This window comes from Rhodnius prolixus, unplaced genomic scaffold (assembly GCF_049639745.1).
Source record: "Rhodnius prolixus isolate KJV_2025 unplaced genomic scaffold, Rpr scaffold_3, whole genome shotgun sequence".
Classification (NCBI taxonomy): domain Eukaryota; kingdom Metazoa; phylum Arthropoda; class Insecta; order Hemiptera; family Reduviidae; genus Rhodnius; species Rhodnius prolixus.
This window is the reverse complement of record NW_027411603.1, coordinates 44913062-44928801: the sequence shown is the minus strand read 5'-3', so window position 1 is coordinate 44928801 and position 15740 is coordinate 44913062. Positions and strand designations below refer to the sequence as shown.

The following is a 15740-nucleotide window of genomic DNA, read 5'->3' as shown; positions in this document are numbered from 1 at the left end:
TCCCCCATACTTCGATGCCGTATGACCAAATAGGTCCGCAGTGATAGCCAGGTATAAATGATGAATTTGAGAAAACGAGTGTTAGCAAGATCTGTAAATGAAAAGGATTTTGAGTTTCATTATGTATAGTGAGGTTAGATACATAGAACGGAGCGTTAAGGAGTTTTCGAAGTATTTTTGTGACTGTAATGTCTGGAGGCGTAGAGAGTTGGAACGGTTTAGTCGATCCCCCATACTTCGATGCCGTATGACCAAATAGGTCCGCAGTAATAGCCAGGTATAAATGATGAATTTGAGAAAACGAGTGTTAGCAAGATCTGTAAATGAAAAGGATTTTGAGTTTCATTATGTATAGTGAGGTTAGATACATAGAACGGAGCGTTAAGGAGTTGTCGAATTTTTTTTTGACTGTAATGTCTGGAGGCGTAGAGAGTTGGAACGGTTTAGTCGATTCCCCATACTTCGATGCCGTATGACCAAATAGGTCCGCAGTAATAGCCAGGTATAAATGATGAATTTGAGAAAACGAGTGTTAGCAAGATCTGTAAATGAAAAGGATTTTGAGTTTCAATATGTATAGTGAGGTTAGATACATAGAACGGAGCGTTAAGGAGTTTTCGAAGTATTTTTGTGACTGTAATGTCTGGAGGCGTAGAGAGTTGGAACGGTTTAGTCGATCCCCCATACTTCGATGCCGTATGACCAAATAGGTCCGCAGTGATAGCCAGGTATAAATGATGAATTTGAGAAAACGAGTGTTTGCAAGATCTGTAAATGAAAAGGATTTTGAGTTTCATTATGTATAGTGAGGTTAGATACATAGAACGGAGCGTTAAGGAGTTTTCGAAGTTTTTTTTGACTGTAATGTCTGGAGGCGTAGAGAGTTGGAACGGTTTAGTCGATTCCCCATACTTCGATGCCGTATGACCAAATAGGTCCGCAGTAATAGCCAGGTATAAATGATGAATTTGAGAAAACGAGTGTTAGCAAGATCTGTAAATGAAAAGGATTTTGAGTTTCATTATGTATAGTGAGGTTAGATACATAGAACGGAGCGTTAAGGAGTTTTCGAAGTATTTTTGTGACTGTAATGTCTGGAGGCGTAGAGAGTTGGAACGGTTTAGTCGATCCCCCATACTTCGATGCCGTATGACCAAATAGGTCCGCAGTAATAGCCAGGTATAAATGATGAATTTGAGAAAACGAGTGTTAGCAAGATCTGTAAATGAAAAGGATTTTGAGTTTCATTATGTATAGTGAGGTTAGATACATAGAACGGAGCGTTAAGGAGTTTTCGAAGTTTTTTTTGACTGTAATGTCTGGAGGCGTAGTGAGTTGGAACGGTTTAGTCGATTCCCCATACTTCGATGCCGTATGACCAAATAGGTCCGCAGTAATAGCCAGGTATAAATGATGAATTTGAGAAAACGAGTGTTAGCAAGATCTGTAAATGAAAAGGATTTTGAGTTTCATTATGTATAGTGAGGTTAGATACATAGAACGGAGCGTTAAGGAGTTTTCGAAGTTTTTTTTGACTGTAATGTCTGGAGGCGTAGAGAGTTGGAACGGTTTAGTCGATTCCCCATACTTCGATGCCGTATGACCAAATAGGTCCGCAGTAATAGCCAGGTATAAATGATGTATTTGAGAAAACGAGTGTTAGCAAGATCTGTAAATGAAAAGGATTTTGAGTTTCATTATGTATAGTGAGGTTAGATACATAGAACGGAGCGTTAAGGAGTTTTCGAAGTATTTTTGTGACTGTAATGTCTGGAGGCGTAGAGAGTTGGAACGGTTTAGTCGATCCCCCATACTTCGATGCCGTATGACCAAATAGGTCCGCAGTAATAGCCAGGTATAAATGATGAATTTGAGAAAACGAGTGTTAGCAAGATCTGTAAATGAAAAGGATTTTGAGTTTCATTATGTATAGTGAGGTTAGATACATAGAACGGAGCGTTAAGGAGTTTTCGAAGTTTTTTTTGACTGTAATGTCTGGAGGCGTAGAGAGTTGGAACGGTTTAGTCGATTCCCCATACTTCGATGCCGTATGACCAAATAGGTCCGCAGTAATAGCCAGGTATAAATGATGAATTTGAGAAAACGAGTGTTAGCAAGATCTGTAAATGAAAAGGATTTTGAGTTTCATTATGTATAGTGAGGTTAGATACATAGAACGGAGCGTTAAGGAGTTTTCGAAGTTTTTTTTGACTGTAATGTCTGGAGGCGTAGAGAGTTGGAACGGTTTAGTCGATTCCCCATACTTCGATGCCGTATGACCAAATAGGTCCGCAGTAATAGCCAGGTATAAATGATGAATTTGAGAAAACGAGTGTTAGCAAGATCTGTAAATGAAAAGGATTTTGAGTTTCATTATGTATAGTGAGGTTAGATACATAGAACGGAGCGATAAGGAGTTTTCGAAGTATTTTTGTGACTGTAATGTCTGGAGGCGTAGAGAGTTGGAACGGTTTAGTCGATCCCCCATACTTCGATGCCGTATGACCAAATAGGTCCGCAGTAATAGCCAGGTATAAATGATGAATTTGAGAAAACGAGTGTTAGCAAGATCTGTAAATGAAAAGGATTTTGAGTTTCATTATGTATAGTGAGGTTAGATACATAGAACGGAGCGTTAAGGAGTTGTCGAATTTTTTTTTGACTGTAATGTCTGGAGGCGTAGAGAGTTGGAACGGTTTAGTCGATTCCCCATACTTCGATGCCGTATGACCAAATAGGTCCGCAGTAATAGCCAGGTATAAATGATGAATTTGAGAAAACGAGTGTTAGCAAGATCTGTAAATGAAAAGGATTTTGAGTTTCAATATGTATAGTGAGGTTAGATACATAGAACGGAGCGTTAAGGAGTTTTCGAAGTATTTTTGTGACTGTAATGTCTGGAGGCGTAGAGAGTTGGAACGGTTTAGTCGATCCCCCATACTTCGATGCCGTATGACCAAATAGGTCCGCAGTGATAGCCAGGTATAAATGATGAATTTGAGAAAACGAGTGTTAGCAAGATCTGTAAATGAAAAGGATTTTGAGTTTCATTATGTATAGTGAGGTTAGATACATAGAACGGAGCGTTAAGGAGTTTTCGAAGTTTTTTTTGACTGTAATGTCTGGAGGCGTAGAGAGTTGGAACGGTTTAGTCGATTCCCCATACTTCGATGCCGTATGACCAAATAGGTCCGCAGTAATAGCCAGGTATAAATGATGAATTTGAGAAAACGAGTGTTAGCAAGATCTGTAAATGAAAAGGATTTTGAGTTTCAATATGTATAGTGAGGTTAGATACATAGAACGGAGCGTTAAGGAGTTTTCGAAGTATTTTTGTGACTGTAATGTCTGGAGGCGTAGAGAGTTGGAACGGTTTAGTCGATCCCCCATACTTCGATGCCGTATGACCAAATAGGTCCGCAGTGATAGCCAGGTATAAATGATGAATTTGAGAAAACGAGTGTTAGCAAGATCTGTAAATGAAAAGGATTTTGAGTTTCATTATGTATAGTGAGGTTAGATACATAGAACGGAGCGTTAAGGAGTTTTCGAAGTTTTTTTTGACTGTAATGTCTGGAGGCGTAGAGAGTTGGAACGGTTTAGTCGATTCCCCATACTTCGATGCCGTATGACCAAATAGGTCCGCAGTAACAGCCAGATATAAGAGTCTTTTGTTATGTAGGTTAAGTTTCGAACGTTTATCAAGTAGTCTGGCGAGAAGTTTTGTAGCGTTGGTTAGTTTCTTGTCTTTTCCAGTCTAGTATGGTGATTCCATGTCAACCGTTTGCTTCTAGGTACAGTCCAAAATAGCGTACTTTGTCCACAGTTGGTACAGGAGTTTGGTTCATGAAGATGGGAGGTAGGATTTTCCATCTAAGAGTAAATAAGTAAATAGTCTGTATAAGACTATTAAATTATATTTTGAAAAACTCAATGTTTAAACGAAAATCATGATACAGAACTTTGTGAATTTTCATAGAAAGTGACGTAAGTTTCCGCACAAAATTGCCACGTTGCTGACGTTTTGTTTGAATTGCCACGATATTGACGGTTTTGTTTGAATTGCCACGATACTGTAGATTAGTCTAAATTTACAAAACCAAAACTGATACACTTTAAGAGTGAAGTAAAATAAAAATGAACAATAAGAGATAAAAATAGCTAACTGGAATCTTCCAGTTAAATCTTCGTCTTAACTAACTACATATTTTACTCACAAAATCGATAGAATTAAAAGCTGGTGAGACAATTAAAACCTGTTGGCTAATTATGCTAGCTAGCCACTTTATACTAAAATATTAATGCAGCAAATATTACCTAGCATTGTGGAGGTGATGGTTGCAAACAGCGGCGCAGTTCCTTTGGCCCCTAAACCGCCCGGACGACCTGTTCAAACATGCGATCTGCCTCCAATACTCACTTCATCAGACAAACAGGTTAGTTTGCTAAATAATATTGTTTCATTTCTGGTATATTTATTGGATTCTCTCCATTTTGTGAAAAAAAAATCGTGGAATATAGAGATACCTTAAATTACATTTTAAATTAGCGAATAATGGATAATATACGCTACTTCAGAAGATTTTTGTGAATTTGGCAGGGCGTTTTATAGAATATCCGCGCTTATTTTAGTTTAGAATAAAAAAGATATATTATTTTAGTTATTACATTTTCAATATTTAGTTGAGAATTTAAACAAATTGTAATTTTATAACAATAATAATAAAATTTTGGAACTTTTTGATAAAATGGCGATATTTTCTCTTAGATGAGTAAGAGAAAGTAAACATTAAGTGAGAAAATTAAGTAAGCATCCCTCTCGATCCCTTGCTTCCGGCCGACAGGACGTATAATAATAACAAGATATGTTTCACTTGATAAATAATATATTAAATTTTACAGATAAAATGAAGATCTTTGACTAAGTTATTCTGTTAGCAATGTAGCAAGGCCTATTGTTTTTCTTTACCTTAGTACAGTGATGGCGAACCTTTTGAGCTCGGCGTGTTAAAATTTCGGAAAACCCTAACTTAACTCTGGTGCCGAGTCACATATAGAAATATTCATAATTTTTTGATATTTGCAACCATAATAAAAAAAAGATTTATTAAATGACCCACTTTTTCATCATTGATCTGAGAAAAGTTTACCAGATCCTTATTCTAAATAAACCTTGTAATTTCTTCAAAGCACTCCACCAATCGCTCAAGTATTATTTAAAATTATATTATAATTTTTTGTCTATCTCGATGTGTGTTTCCCAAAATGAGTTCGCGTGTCATGAGTTCGCCATCACTGCCTTAGTAGCTAGTCTTTAAAGATTAGCTCTACAAATGAATTCTGTATTCTATCAAAAATGTAAAATTTTCAAAGCAATCAACATTTGTTTAGTTTAAATTAAAAATGTTCTCGAGTCAGCAAAGTATCGATGTTTTATTGAATTTTAAGTTAAAAAGAAATATCGATAAGAAAAGAAACAAATGAAGAAAAAAAAAATTATTAAAAGATGATTTTATGTCGTTTGTATTATATTTTAGTGACCGTAAACTGTTAATATATTTAGGATTGAACTAGCAAGGATTTGGCCAAAATAACTCCCGTCTTTACGCCAACGTTTCTACAAAATTTATTGTCTTCCTCAGGGCGTGGTTATGTGAATTACAGAAACGTTGGCGGGAAAGACGGAGTTGTTGTGTTTCTTTTATTTTGACCGAATCCTCGCTAGTTCAATCCTAAATATTTATGTCGTTTGTTACTTAGCGAGAATAGGCCATTTTGAGGTCACAATGAATCGTCAGAATCCCAAAATGTCCCGTTTACTAGTCCTTTTATTGATCACTTCCTTACTTGAAAAAATCTGCGGTTTTTTTTTATTGTTCTCAAAATGCTGCTATTTCCGCTTGTCCAATACTTTCATGAGAGTCAGAAATTAGAATAACGAAGTTATAATGAAGTTATTGTCAGATCCTGATGTGGTACTTTAATACAAGACCGACCTTCCGGTGACGTTTCATTTCTCGTTTTTGAGCACGACTGTTCACGCTCATCATGCGCACAATCATAACGCGCATACAAACAGAACGTTTTCTAAAACCTAATTTTCGGATTCATGGATCGTATTGACGTAATGACGTATATCTCCTGGGAAAACTCGATTTAGGAAATCTGTAATGATTGTGATACTTTCTCTTTTTCTAATTAGGAAAAAGTAAGAAAGAAAAACAATTACATTAACCAGGTTAATATGAAAAGCTCTTTCAGTTTATCCTTTTAAAATAAATAAAGTAAAAAAAAATACTTTTAGCAAATTTGTACCATTTACAAGATAAAATCTAACCATCCAGCCTAACGAACCTTTGATAAGTCTAAATCTATATATACTACCTTATCTCAACAAGGCCGTGCAAAACCTTTTCTAATCAGTATATTGGAACTATTCAGTTGGCCAGCCTTCATACTTGTACTAGCTTCCATTTTCAAGATACTATTTTGCAAATATTTAGATAATCTGACAATAAATATTATGGGAAAAAAAATTATGACTGGTTAATCGATAATTAATCGATTGATTGATTTTCATGTAAGTGATATAATGTTTATCTCCACTTCATTTCATTTAAATAGTAGGCTAGACCCGCAATGCTAAGATGTATTGTTGGTTTAGTAGATTCGATTCCTGATGTCAAGGCCTTGTATTTTATTTAATGGTTAATATGAGAAATTTTTAGTAAAGTATGTTAGGCGGTTATAGGCTAGACCCGCAAAGCTAAGGTGTATTGTTGGTTTAGTGGGTTCGATTCCCCCGGTCTAGGGCTTGGATTTTATTTAATGGTTAATATGAGAAATTTATAGTAAAGTATGTTAGGCGGTTATAGGCTAGACCCGCAAAGCTAAGATGTATTGTTGGTTTAGTGGGTTCGATTCCCCCGGTCTAGGCCTTGCATTTTATTTAATGGTTAATATGAGAAATTTATAGTCAAGTAAGTTAGGCGGTTATAGGCTAGACCCGCAATGCTAAGATGTATTGTTGGTTTAGTGGGTTCGATTCCCCCGGTCTAGGTCTTGGATTTTATTTAATGGTTAATATGAGAAATTTATAGTAAAGTTTGTTAGGCGGTTATAGGCTAGACCCGCAATGCTAAGATGTATTGTTGGTTTAGTGGGTTCGATTCCCCCGGTCTAGGTCTTGGATTTTATTTAATGGTTAATATGAGAAATTTATAGTCAAGTAAGTTAGGCGGTTATAGGCTAGACCCGCAATGCTAAGATGTATTGTTGGTTTAGTGGGTTCGATTCCCCCGGTCTAGGCCTTGCATTTTATTTAATGGTTAATATGAGAAATTTATAGTCAAGTAAGTTAGGCGGTTATAGGCTAGACCCGCAATGCTAAGATGTATTGTTGGTTTAGTGGGTTCGATTCCCCCGGTCTAGGCCTTGCATTTTATTTAATGGTTAATATGAGAAATTTATAGTCAAGTAAGTTAGGCGGTTATAGGCTAGACCCGCAATGCTAAGATGTATTGTTGGTTTAGTGGGTTCGATTCCCCCGGTCTAGGTCTTGGATTTTATTTAATGGTTAATATGAGAAATTTATAGTAAAGTATGTTAGGCGGTTATAGGCTAGACCCGCAAAGCTAAGATGTATTGTTGGTTTAGTGGGTTCGATTCCCCCGGTCTAGGCCTTGCATTTTATTTAATGGTTAATATGAGAAATTTATAGTCAAGTAAGTTAGGCGGTTATAGGCTAGACCCGCAATGCTAAGATGTATTGTTGGTTTAGTGGGTTCGATGCCCCCAGTCTAGGCGTTGGATTTTATTTAATGGTTAATATGAGAAATTTTTAGTAAAGTATGTTAGGCGGTTATAGGCTAGACCCGCAATGCTAAGATGTATTGTTGGTTTAGTGGGTTCGATTCCCCCGGTCTAGGTCTTGGATTTTATTTAATACGGTTAATATGAGAAATTTTTAGTAAAGTATGTTTGTAGTCACCTCCGTCCACGACACCTAATTTGGGAGTTTCGACGCAAAGCCCGCCTGAAATAGGCAATTACTTTACTTTTTTTAATTAACTCATTACTTACAAACTAATGAAATAAAAATTATTATACATGAAAATGGCCAGCAAAGGTGACATTGATTAATTCTTAAAAAAGATATTAACAAAAATGTAATGCAGTAAAATTTATTTAAACGATATTATTGTTATAAAATTTGAATAAAACAAAAGATTTTTCGAACGTTTCTAAATAGCTGAAATTACGAGCTGAAGTGACAAATGAAATGTTGGGTACTTGCTGATTTGTGTACCCTTTTGCCACTTAATCTACTCTTATACGTAACTTTTTAAATCGTAAGTTTTTGTTGGGAAGATATATCTACTTTTGGCAGTTAAACAGAAACAATATTAAGTGCACTTTTTTTAAAGCTTACATTTAATCAAATATTTTAATTATGTAGCTTCACCTACATATGTAAAATTTACGGAATTTATCTTCTGAATTATTAAAAAACGTTTGTAGAGGGGGGGAAAAAAAATTAAATAGTAAACAGTTGGTAGAAGTGATTTACACCCTCTACTCTGTTACGGGTAACACCTGAACCTGTTAAGTCAAAACGTTTTCCTCATTTGTACAACAAATATTTTCTATATTTTTCCTACTTGATCAAATTTCCTATATTAAATTCTGGAAAATTTTGTGTCTAAGATGTAATCACAGCTGATTTCGATTTATTTTGAGTCCCTTCCAAAAAAAAAAAAGATCCTAATTTCCTATTACCTCTTTTTTTATCTATTAAATAATTTATTTCTTGGGGTTTTCCTTTCATAGAAGGCTTCACCACTTCCTTAGTATTCTTTGTGGCTGCCATTCTATCCGCTTCGTCTTCTATCAACAATGCCATATTATTTAGAGCTCCTTTGGATTCCTTTTTTTTTACTTCAGTATCCTTTAGCCTCCCTTTAAGCTATTTTATTTCTGTCTCTTTAAGCCCTTTACCTCTTCGTGCCAATATTTTATTTAGCCTGAATCTAATAAGAATTTTTTTTTTTTTGATAAGCTTGCATTGCTGTAACTTTTGCAGTCTTTGATGTTCTTGCTTACCTTTCTTTTTCTTTTTGAAGATTTTTCAGCCTTCTTAAAAAAAAAAAAACAGCTTTTAAATTCCTCGTTCGTTAGGTACAGCGTTTTTCTTTGCACGAAATGCACTCATTGATTGTTGATCTCAGTAAAGATAATGTTTTAAAAAAAATTAGGAAGCTGGTAGATTTAGATGATTATATTACTTCAATTTATTCTGTCACCATAGCGAGGGTATACCACTTCTAGAGTGAAATACAATTATTAGAAATCCCAAGTTCGACTAAAAAATATATTGGTTGGAATTTTGGAGATAGCAGCCAGAGATAGTGCTATGCACCTTTTTTACATCAAACTCCTTTGTCGCGAGAAAGAGATAAATGATTTGGGCAATCAATACTGATTGTTCCAAGACCACTGCAAAGATCATTAAAAATCCTCAAGAGATAATATCCAGCCAAAAAGTACCACTTTAAACGAACTCTACAAGAATGTAATTATGTATTACTCTAGGTTCAAGCAAAATTTGCGTACGAACAATGTAATTACTGTTTTCTTTTTGTTAATCTTTTTTTTCTTATCCAGCATCCTTAAAAACAAATTTGTTGTAAAAAAAAAAAAGAGGGGGGGAATGCCCTAATGTTCAGCACAGGGTCCCAAATAATTAACCGGCGCCCGTAGACAGAGATAGAACTAATATAAGAATGTTCTTCTCGCTTCGCAATTTCCTCTTTCTTAGACCTTAATTCGTTTCTACAAATTATAATTATTTCATTCATAATTTTTATTTCAATTAAAGTTTTGTTTTGTTCCTTTTTTGTTTCTCTTTCAGTTTTTTTGTTTTTAATTTGTTGCTGAAATTTAATTTTAAAAATTTAGGTATCTCCCAAGTAATTACTTAAAAAGTAGCAACTTGGCCACCACTTTGTTTGGCCTTTATTAAAAATTTTTTAAATTATATTTTTTTAATAAACTAAACTGAACTAAGAATTAAGTTTTTATTACTATTTTTATTATTTAAGTGCGTCAACTGAGGTTATTGTCGCCCAGAGCTTTTTTTCAGTGCACTGCTGGCCCCTCTACCGGACAGTGTTCTCTCGTTAGAGACAACAGTGAGCTGTAAAAAGCTACTAGAAAGATGTAATCTTAGGGGCCAGCAGCTGGATTCGAACCCGATATCTCCGTGTGGGAATCCAATACGTTAACCGCACAGCTTAATAATAAAAATTATTTCAATATTAATAAATTATTATTATTAATATTATTATTATTATTATAAAGAATGAATATTAGTGTAATATTCCTTTTGTACAGACCCTGAAGAAGGTAGTAAAAATTACCGAAACCTTGGTATAAAGCAAAAAAAAAGGGTCGTTTGAAAAGTCCGTGCAAAAATAAAAACTACTTAATTTTTTGGGGTAAACCTTTCTTATTTTTCAACATAGTCTCCTTTTAGGCTTATACACTTCGTCCAACGCTGCTCTAGTTTGTTGATCCCTTCCGAATAATAGGATTTGTCCAAGTCTGAAAAATAGCCATTCGTTTCTGCAATCACCTCCTCGTTTGAATAAAATCTTTTTCCCGCCAGCCATTTCTTCATATTGGGGAACAAATAGTAGTCCGAGGGAGCCAAGTCTGGAGAATAGGGGGGATGTGAAACGAGTTGGAACCCTATTTCCATTAATTTTGCGACCACAACTGCTGAGGTGTGAGCTGGTGCGTTGTCGTGATGGAAAAGGACTTTTTTTGTGGGCCAATCGTGGGCGTTTTTCTTGCAGCTCAGTTTTCAAACGGTCCAATAACAATGAATAATATGCACCTGTAATAGTTTTACCCTTTTCCAGAGAGTCGATGAGGATTATTCCTTGCGAATCCCAAAAGACAGTCGCCATAATCTTTCCGGCCGAAGGAACGGTCTTCGCCTTTTTTGGCGCAGATTCCTTCTTGGTAACCCATTGTTTAGATTTTTCTTTGGTCTCAGGAGTGTAGTGATGTATCCATGTTTCATCCACAGTGACGAAACGACGCTTAAAGTCCTGCGGATTCTTCTGGAACAGCTGCAAACCGTCCTTGCAACACTTCACACGATTTGAAAATCACTCGACTTCCTCGATTCAAACGAATGCCAAACACAAAGAAATAGACCGATCTGGCTGAAACTTGGTGTTTGTTCTTCCAAGAGATGCTACTAACTAAACATAACCTCGATACGCGCCAGTAGTGCTATCTCTCTGACTTTGCACGGACTTTTCAAACGACCCTCGTATTTAAGACTGCACCTCGATATTCACCAAAAATCATTATTATTATTATTGTTTTGAGCTTATAAATTTAAAAGTTAATAACATTAAATAATAAGCGAATTTTTGTATTAAAACGCATAAACTATTTTGTATTCTATTAAATGTAAGATTTCACCCACCGCTTTTAAGATATTTGCGATAGTATTTTTTGGCCTTGTAAAAGAGGGCTCTTGTCTTGCTGTCTTGTCCAAAAAACTATCAAAAATGTTTTCCCATTACACAGGTCTACAAAATGAAACTTTTTGAGAGCTGTTTTACTTCTGAAAAGTGATTATATACAATTGAGTACAGCGATTTTTTAAAAATAGCCCCCCTTTTCTCCTATCACATCAGGTTTTTTTACAAATCGAGAATGAAAAATTCAATGTTAATTACAAAAAAAATACACATTTCTTTTCAAATGTTGGTACAGTTTTGATTGAAATGCTGGTTGTATTACTTGGAAATGCGCAATGTTGATTCACTAGAATGTTATTTAATCAATAATAACGTTTTCGTTTGCCTTCCAGTGATCTTTTCTTGGAAATTCTCTTATGACCTGCTGCAGAGTCTTCTCTTTGAAGCGTCCAGTAGTAATCCGCTATCATTGATATACTCCATCGTCCTTGGTACCGTCGTTCCATCTCCCGGATGTCCTGATGGAAGTGTTCGCCTTGTTCCTCGCTCACCGCCCCCAGATTCTCAGGAAATACATCCAAATGCGAAAATAGAAAGTGCACCTTAATACTCATGTTGCATTCGAGAATTCTGAATTTCTCAAGCATTGTGGCTACTAATTTTGCGTAGTAAGGATCTTTGGTGTTTCCTAAAAACTTCTTGGTTACATCTATAAAGGCTTGCCAGGCTCCTCAGGTCAACTTCGTTACAATATTAAAAATAAAAGATAGTGTGAAGTATGCAATAACGCTACTAAGACTAAAAAATTAAGACTGACTAAAAAAAAAATAGTATGTGATACAAGTAAACGTGTATCATACTTGGTATCAGGACATGCATATTACTTCAAAATGACTCAAAAACTCAAAACAGCAAAATCACTGTAGACCTGTGTTATTGAACGTTGGTACTTTCATAGTCACAATTCTATCCAAAATGTGCCACTTTCAGTATAAGAAAGAGCTCCAAAATTTGCAAATATTGGACGATTTCACGTTTCCAATGTAGGCACTTTACTACTCTATTCGCAGATCAGCACTGTGTGTGGTATGTCCCAGTTGATTTGCCAATCCACGGAACTGCTTGATGTAGGCTAGCTGCCTTGATGGTCATTAAAATATCATCCTCAATTGCTGTAGGGTTTGGCTAAGTTGGCTATCTTTCTCCAGGGATCGAAGATATACTAAAGACTGTTTTCTCTAAGCCCTATTGGTGTCCCCGAACTGCATGAATTTGTCGAGATGTCACAGTAGGTCATTTTTGAACCTAATTTGAACCTAGTTTGAACTAATAAAAGAAAAAACCTTCCAAAATTGCTTTTCTTGGCATAACGCAATGCTGCTGAAAATAAAAATAAAACATAAGGTTATTATTAAAGCATTTCTTTTAAAAAAGAATTAAGTTAAGTAATAATGGCACATTCTTCACAACAGAAAATTTGCTGTAATGCAGTTTACAATTCTAAAAACAACGCTATCATGCGAATATTTCATTCAGAAAAACGCGTTGCAAAGTATGAATGACTAAAAATCTGTAAAACGTTCCTTCATGCTAATATGTACTATATTAATTTTTTAAATCAAACATTTTTTGACTCTTTTAAAACAAGTTTTCCCGTTGAAAAGAACACGGTACTTCCTTTTACCGGCGATAAGCGAATGTAGGAAGAAGTGATTCCGCAATTTTATTAATTTAAATTTAAAATCGAGACTACCAGATGGAGTAATAAAGAGAGGCGATGACGAAATATTGTCGTTAAATTAATAGCAACAGTTCAAGGATAATAGTCTTCATATATGGCCACATACACATATATAACATGACTTCTAAGGTTATTGTTTCAAAGATTATAAATAATATTTATACAGGCTAGGAAATGGTAACAATTTTATGACCTATAACCTTCTTTTTATTACATAAGCTTGAGCGCTGCAAAAGTTGTTCAACGAAACTAATCTGATATGAGTTTGATTTTAAAGTATTACGCTCTTTAGTCTAATCCAGGTGGCCAACAATTTATGAATAAGGAAAAGTTCGAAACAATTGTGGAATTATTTTTATCAGCAAATCAGAAGATAAGGTCATTTTTTTGGTAAATGGTTTAGCTTTCATTTTTGGAGTAATAACTGCGTATTTCAATTTTTATTTGAAATGTTTCACTTGAATTGTAGATCTAGATTTCAGCGTCACTGTCTGTTTCATATCAATTAGAAAAAGGCTTGCTTTGCATCCACCCGATCAAAGACTGAAAGCAGTTCTCCGTTCTGTCTGTACCTTTTTTCGTGTCCTCTAAGTTCAGTTAACAGTTTACAGGAAGTTTACTCGTAAGTGACTGTCAGTGAGCTAGAGTGTGCTTATCTAGCTAGCACTGGATGTCATTTCAATTTAAGAGAGGATTTACTTTCACTGATATTCGGTTCAACACATACAACCAACTTTGTTAGGCGCTACGATAGCCGAGCAGTTAGAGGCAAGACCTGTAAAACTAATATGTTATGTATTGTGTGGAACTGGGTTTGATTCCTCAGTCTTAGGCCCTGGATTTTATTTAATGGTTAATCAAAGAAATTTACAGTAAAGTATGTTTGCTAATCGCCTCCGTCCACGACACCTAATTGGTAGTTGGATGTAAAGCCCGCCTGAAAAAATAGGCAATCACTTTACTTACTTACTTTTACTACGAGAGTCGTTTGAAAAGTCCGTGCAAAAATAAAAACTACTTAATTTTTTGGGGTAAACCTTTTTTATTTTTCAACATAGTCTCCTTTTAGGCTTATACACTTCGTCCAACGCTGCTCTAGTTTGTTGATCCCTTCCGAATATAGGATTTGTCCAAGTTTGAAAAATAGCCATTCGTTTCTGCAATCATCTCCTCGTTTGAATAAAATCTTTTTCCCGCCAGCTATTTCTTCATATTGGGGAACAAATAGTAGTCCAAGGGAGCCAAGTCTGGAAAATAAGGGGGATGTGAAACGAGTTGGAACCCTATTTCCATTAATTTTGCGACCACAACTGCTGAGGTGTGAGCTGGTGCGTTGTCGTGATGGAAAATGACTTTTTTGTGGGCCAATCGTGGGCGTTTTTCTTGCAGCTCGGTTTTCAAACGGTCCAATAACGATGAATAATATGCACCTGTAATAGTTTTACCCTTTTCCAGATAGTCGATGAGGATTATTCCTTGCGAATCCCAAAAGACAGTCGCCATAATCTTTCCAGCCGAAGGAACGGTCTTCGCCTTTTTTGGCGCAGATTCCCTCTTGGTAACCCATTGTTTAGATTGTTCTTTGGTCTCAGGAGTGTAGTGATGTGTCCATGTTTCATCCACAGTGACGAAACGACGCTTAAAGCCCTGCGGATTCTTCTGGAACAGCTGCAAACCGTCCTTGCAACACTTCACACGATTTCGTTTTTGGTCAAGCGTGAGCAATCGCGGCACCCAGCTTGCGGATAGCTTTGTCATGTCCAAATGTTGATGCAAAATATTATGTACCCGTTCATTCGAGATGCCTGCAGCACTAGCAATCTCACGCACCTTCACTCTTCTGTCATCCATCACCATATCATGGATTTTATCAATGATTTCTGGAGTAGTAACCTCAACAGGGCGTCCAGAACGTTCAGCGTCACTTGTGCCCATATGGCCACTCCGAAAATTTTGAAACCACTTATAAACTGTTCTAATCGAAGGTGCAGAGTCACCATAATGTTTATCAAGCTTCTCTTTAGTCTCCTGAGGCGTTTTGCCTTTCATAAAGTAGTGTTTAATCAACACACGAAATTCTTTTTCGTCCATTTTTTGAAAATCACTCGACTTCCTCGATTCAAACGAATGCCAAACACAAAGAAATAGACCGATCTGGCTGAAACTTGGTGTGTGTTCTTCCAAGAGATGCTACTAACTAAACATAACCTCGATACGCGCCAGTGGTGCTATCTCTCTGACTTTGCACGGACTTTTCAAACGACCCTCGTACATACAGGCAACTTTGGGGTAAAGTTTGCTTTTGCTGTTAGCTTTGGAGCAAACAGCCATTTATAGTACATTGTCATTTAGATTATACAATTTCAAGTGGCTCAACACCATGATTCATTCTATCCAGTAAGTTAAAAAGAGGCTTTACGTCCTTTACTACCAAATTAGGTGTCATGGACGGAGGCGACTAGCAAACATACTTTACGACAAAGTTCTCACATTAACCATTA

General features: G+C 35.9%; 1 protein-coding gene across 14 annotated transcripts in view; it reads left to right on the top strand.

Annotated features, from left to right (window-relative positions):
* Window positions 1-15740, top strand: part of ASPP (Ankyrin-repeat, SH3-domain, and Proline-rich-region containing Protein) — a 602088-nt gene that overhangs the window by 427382 nt on the left and 158966 nt on the right. Inside the window, exon 2 of one of the 14 annotated variants that reach the window (XM_074125842.1) lies at window positions 4322-4436. The exons of the other annotated variants lie outside the window; for them this stretch is intronic. Coding sequence (XP_073981943.1) covers window positions 4335-4436 — 102 coding nt within the window. The 5' untranslated portion in view covers window positions 4322-4334. The remainder of the gene's footprint in view (window positions 1-4321; window positions 4437-15740) is intronic. 14 annotated transcript variants of the gene reach the window in all.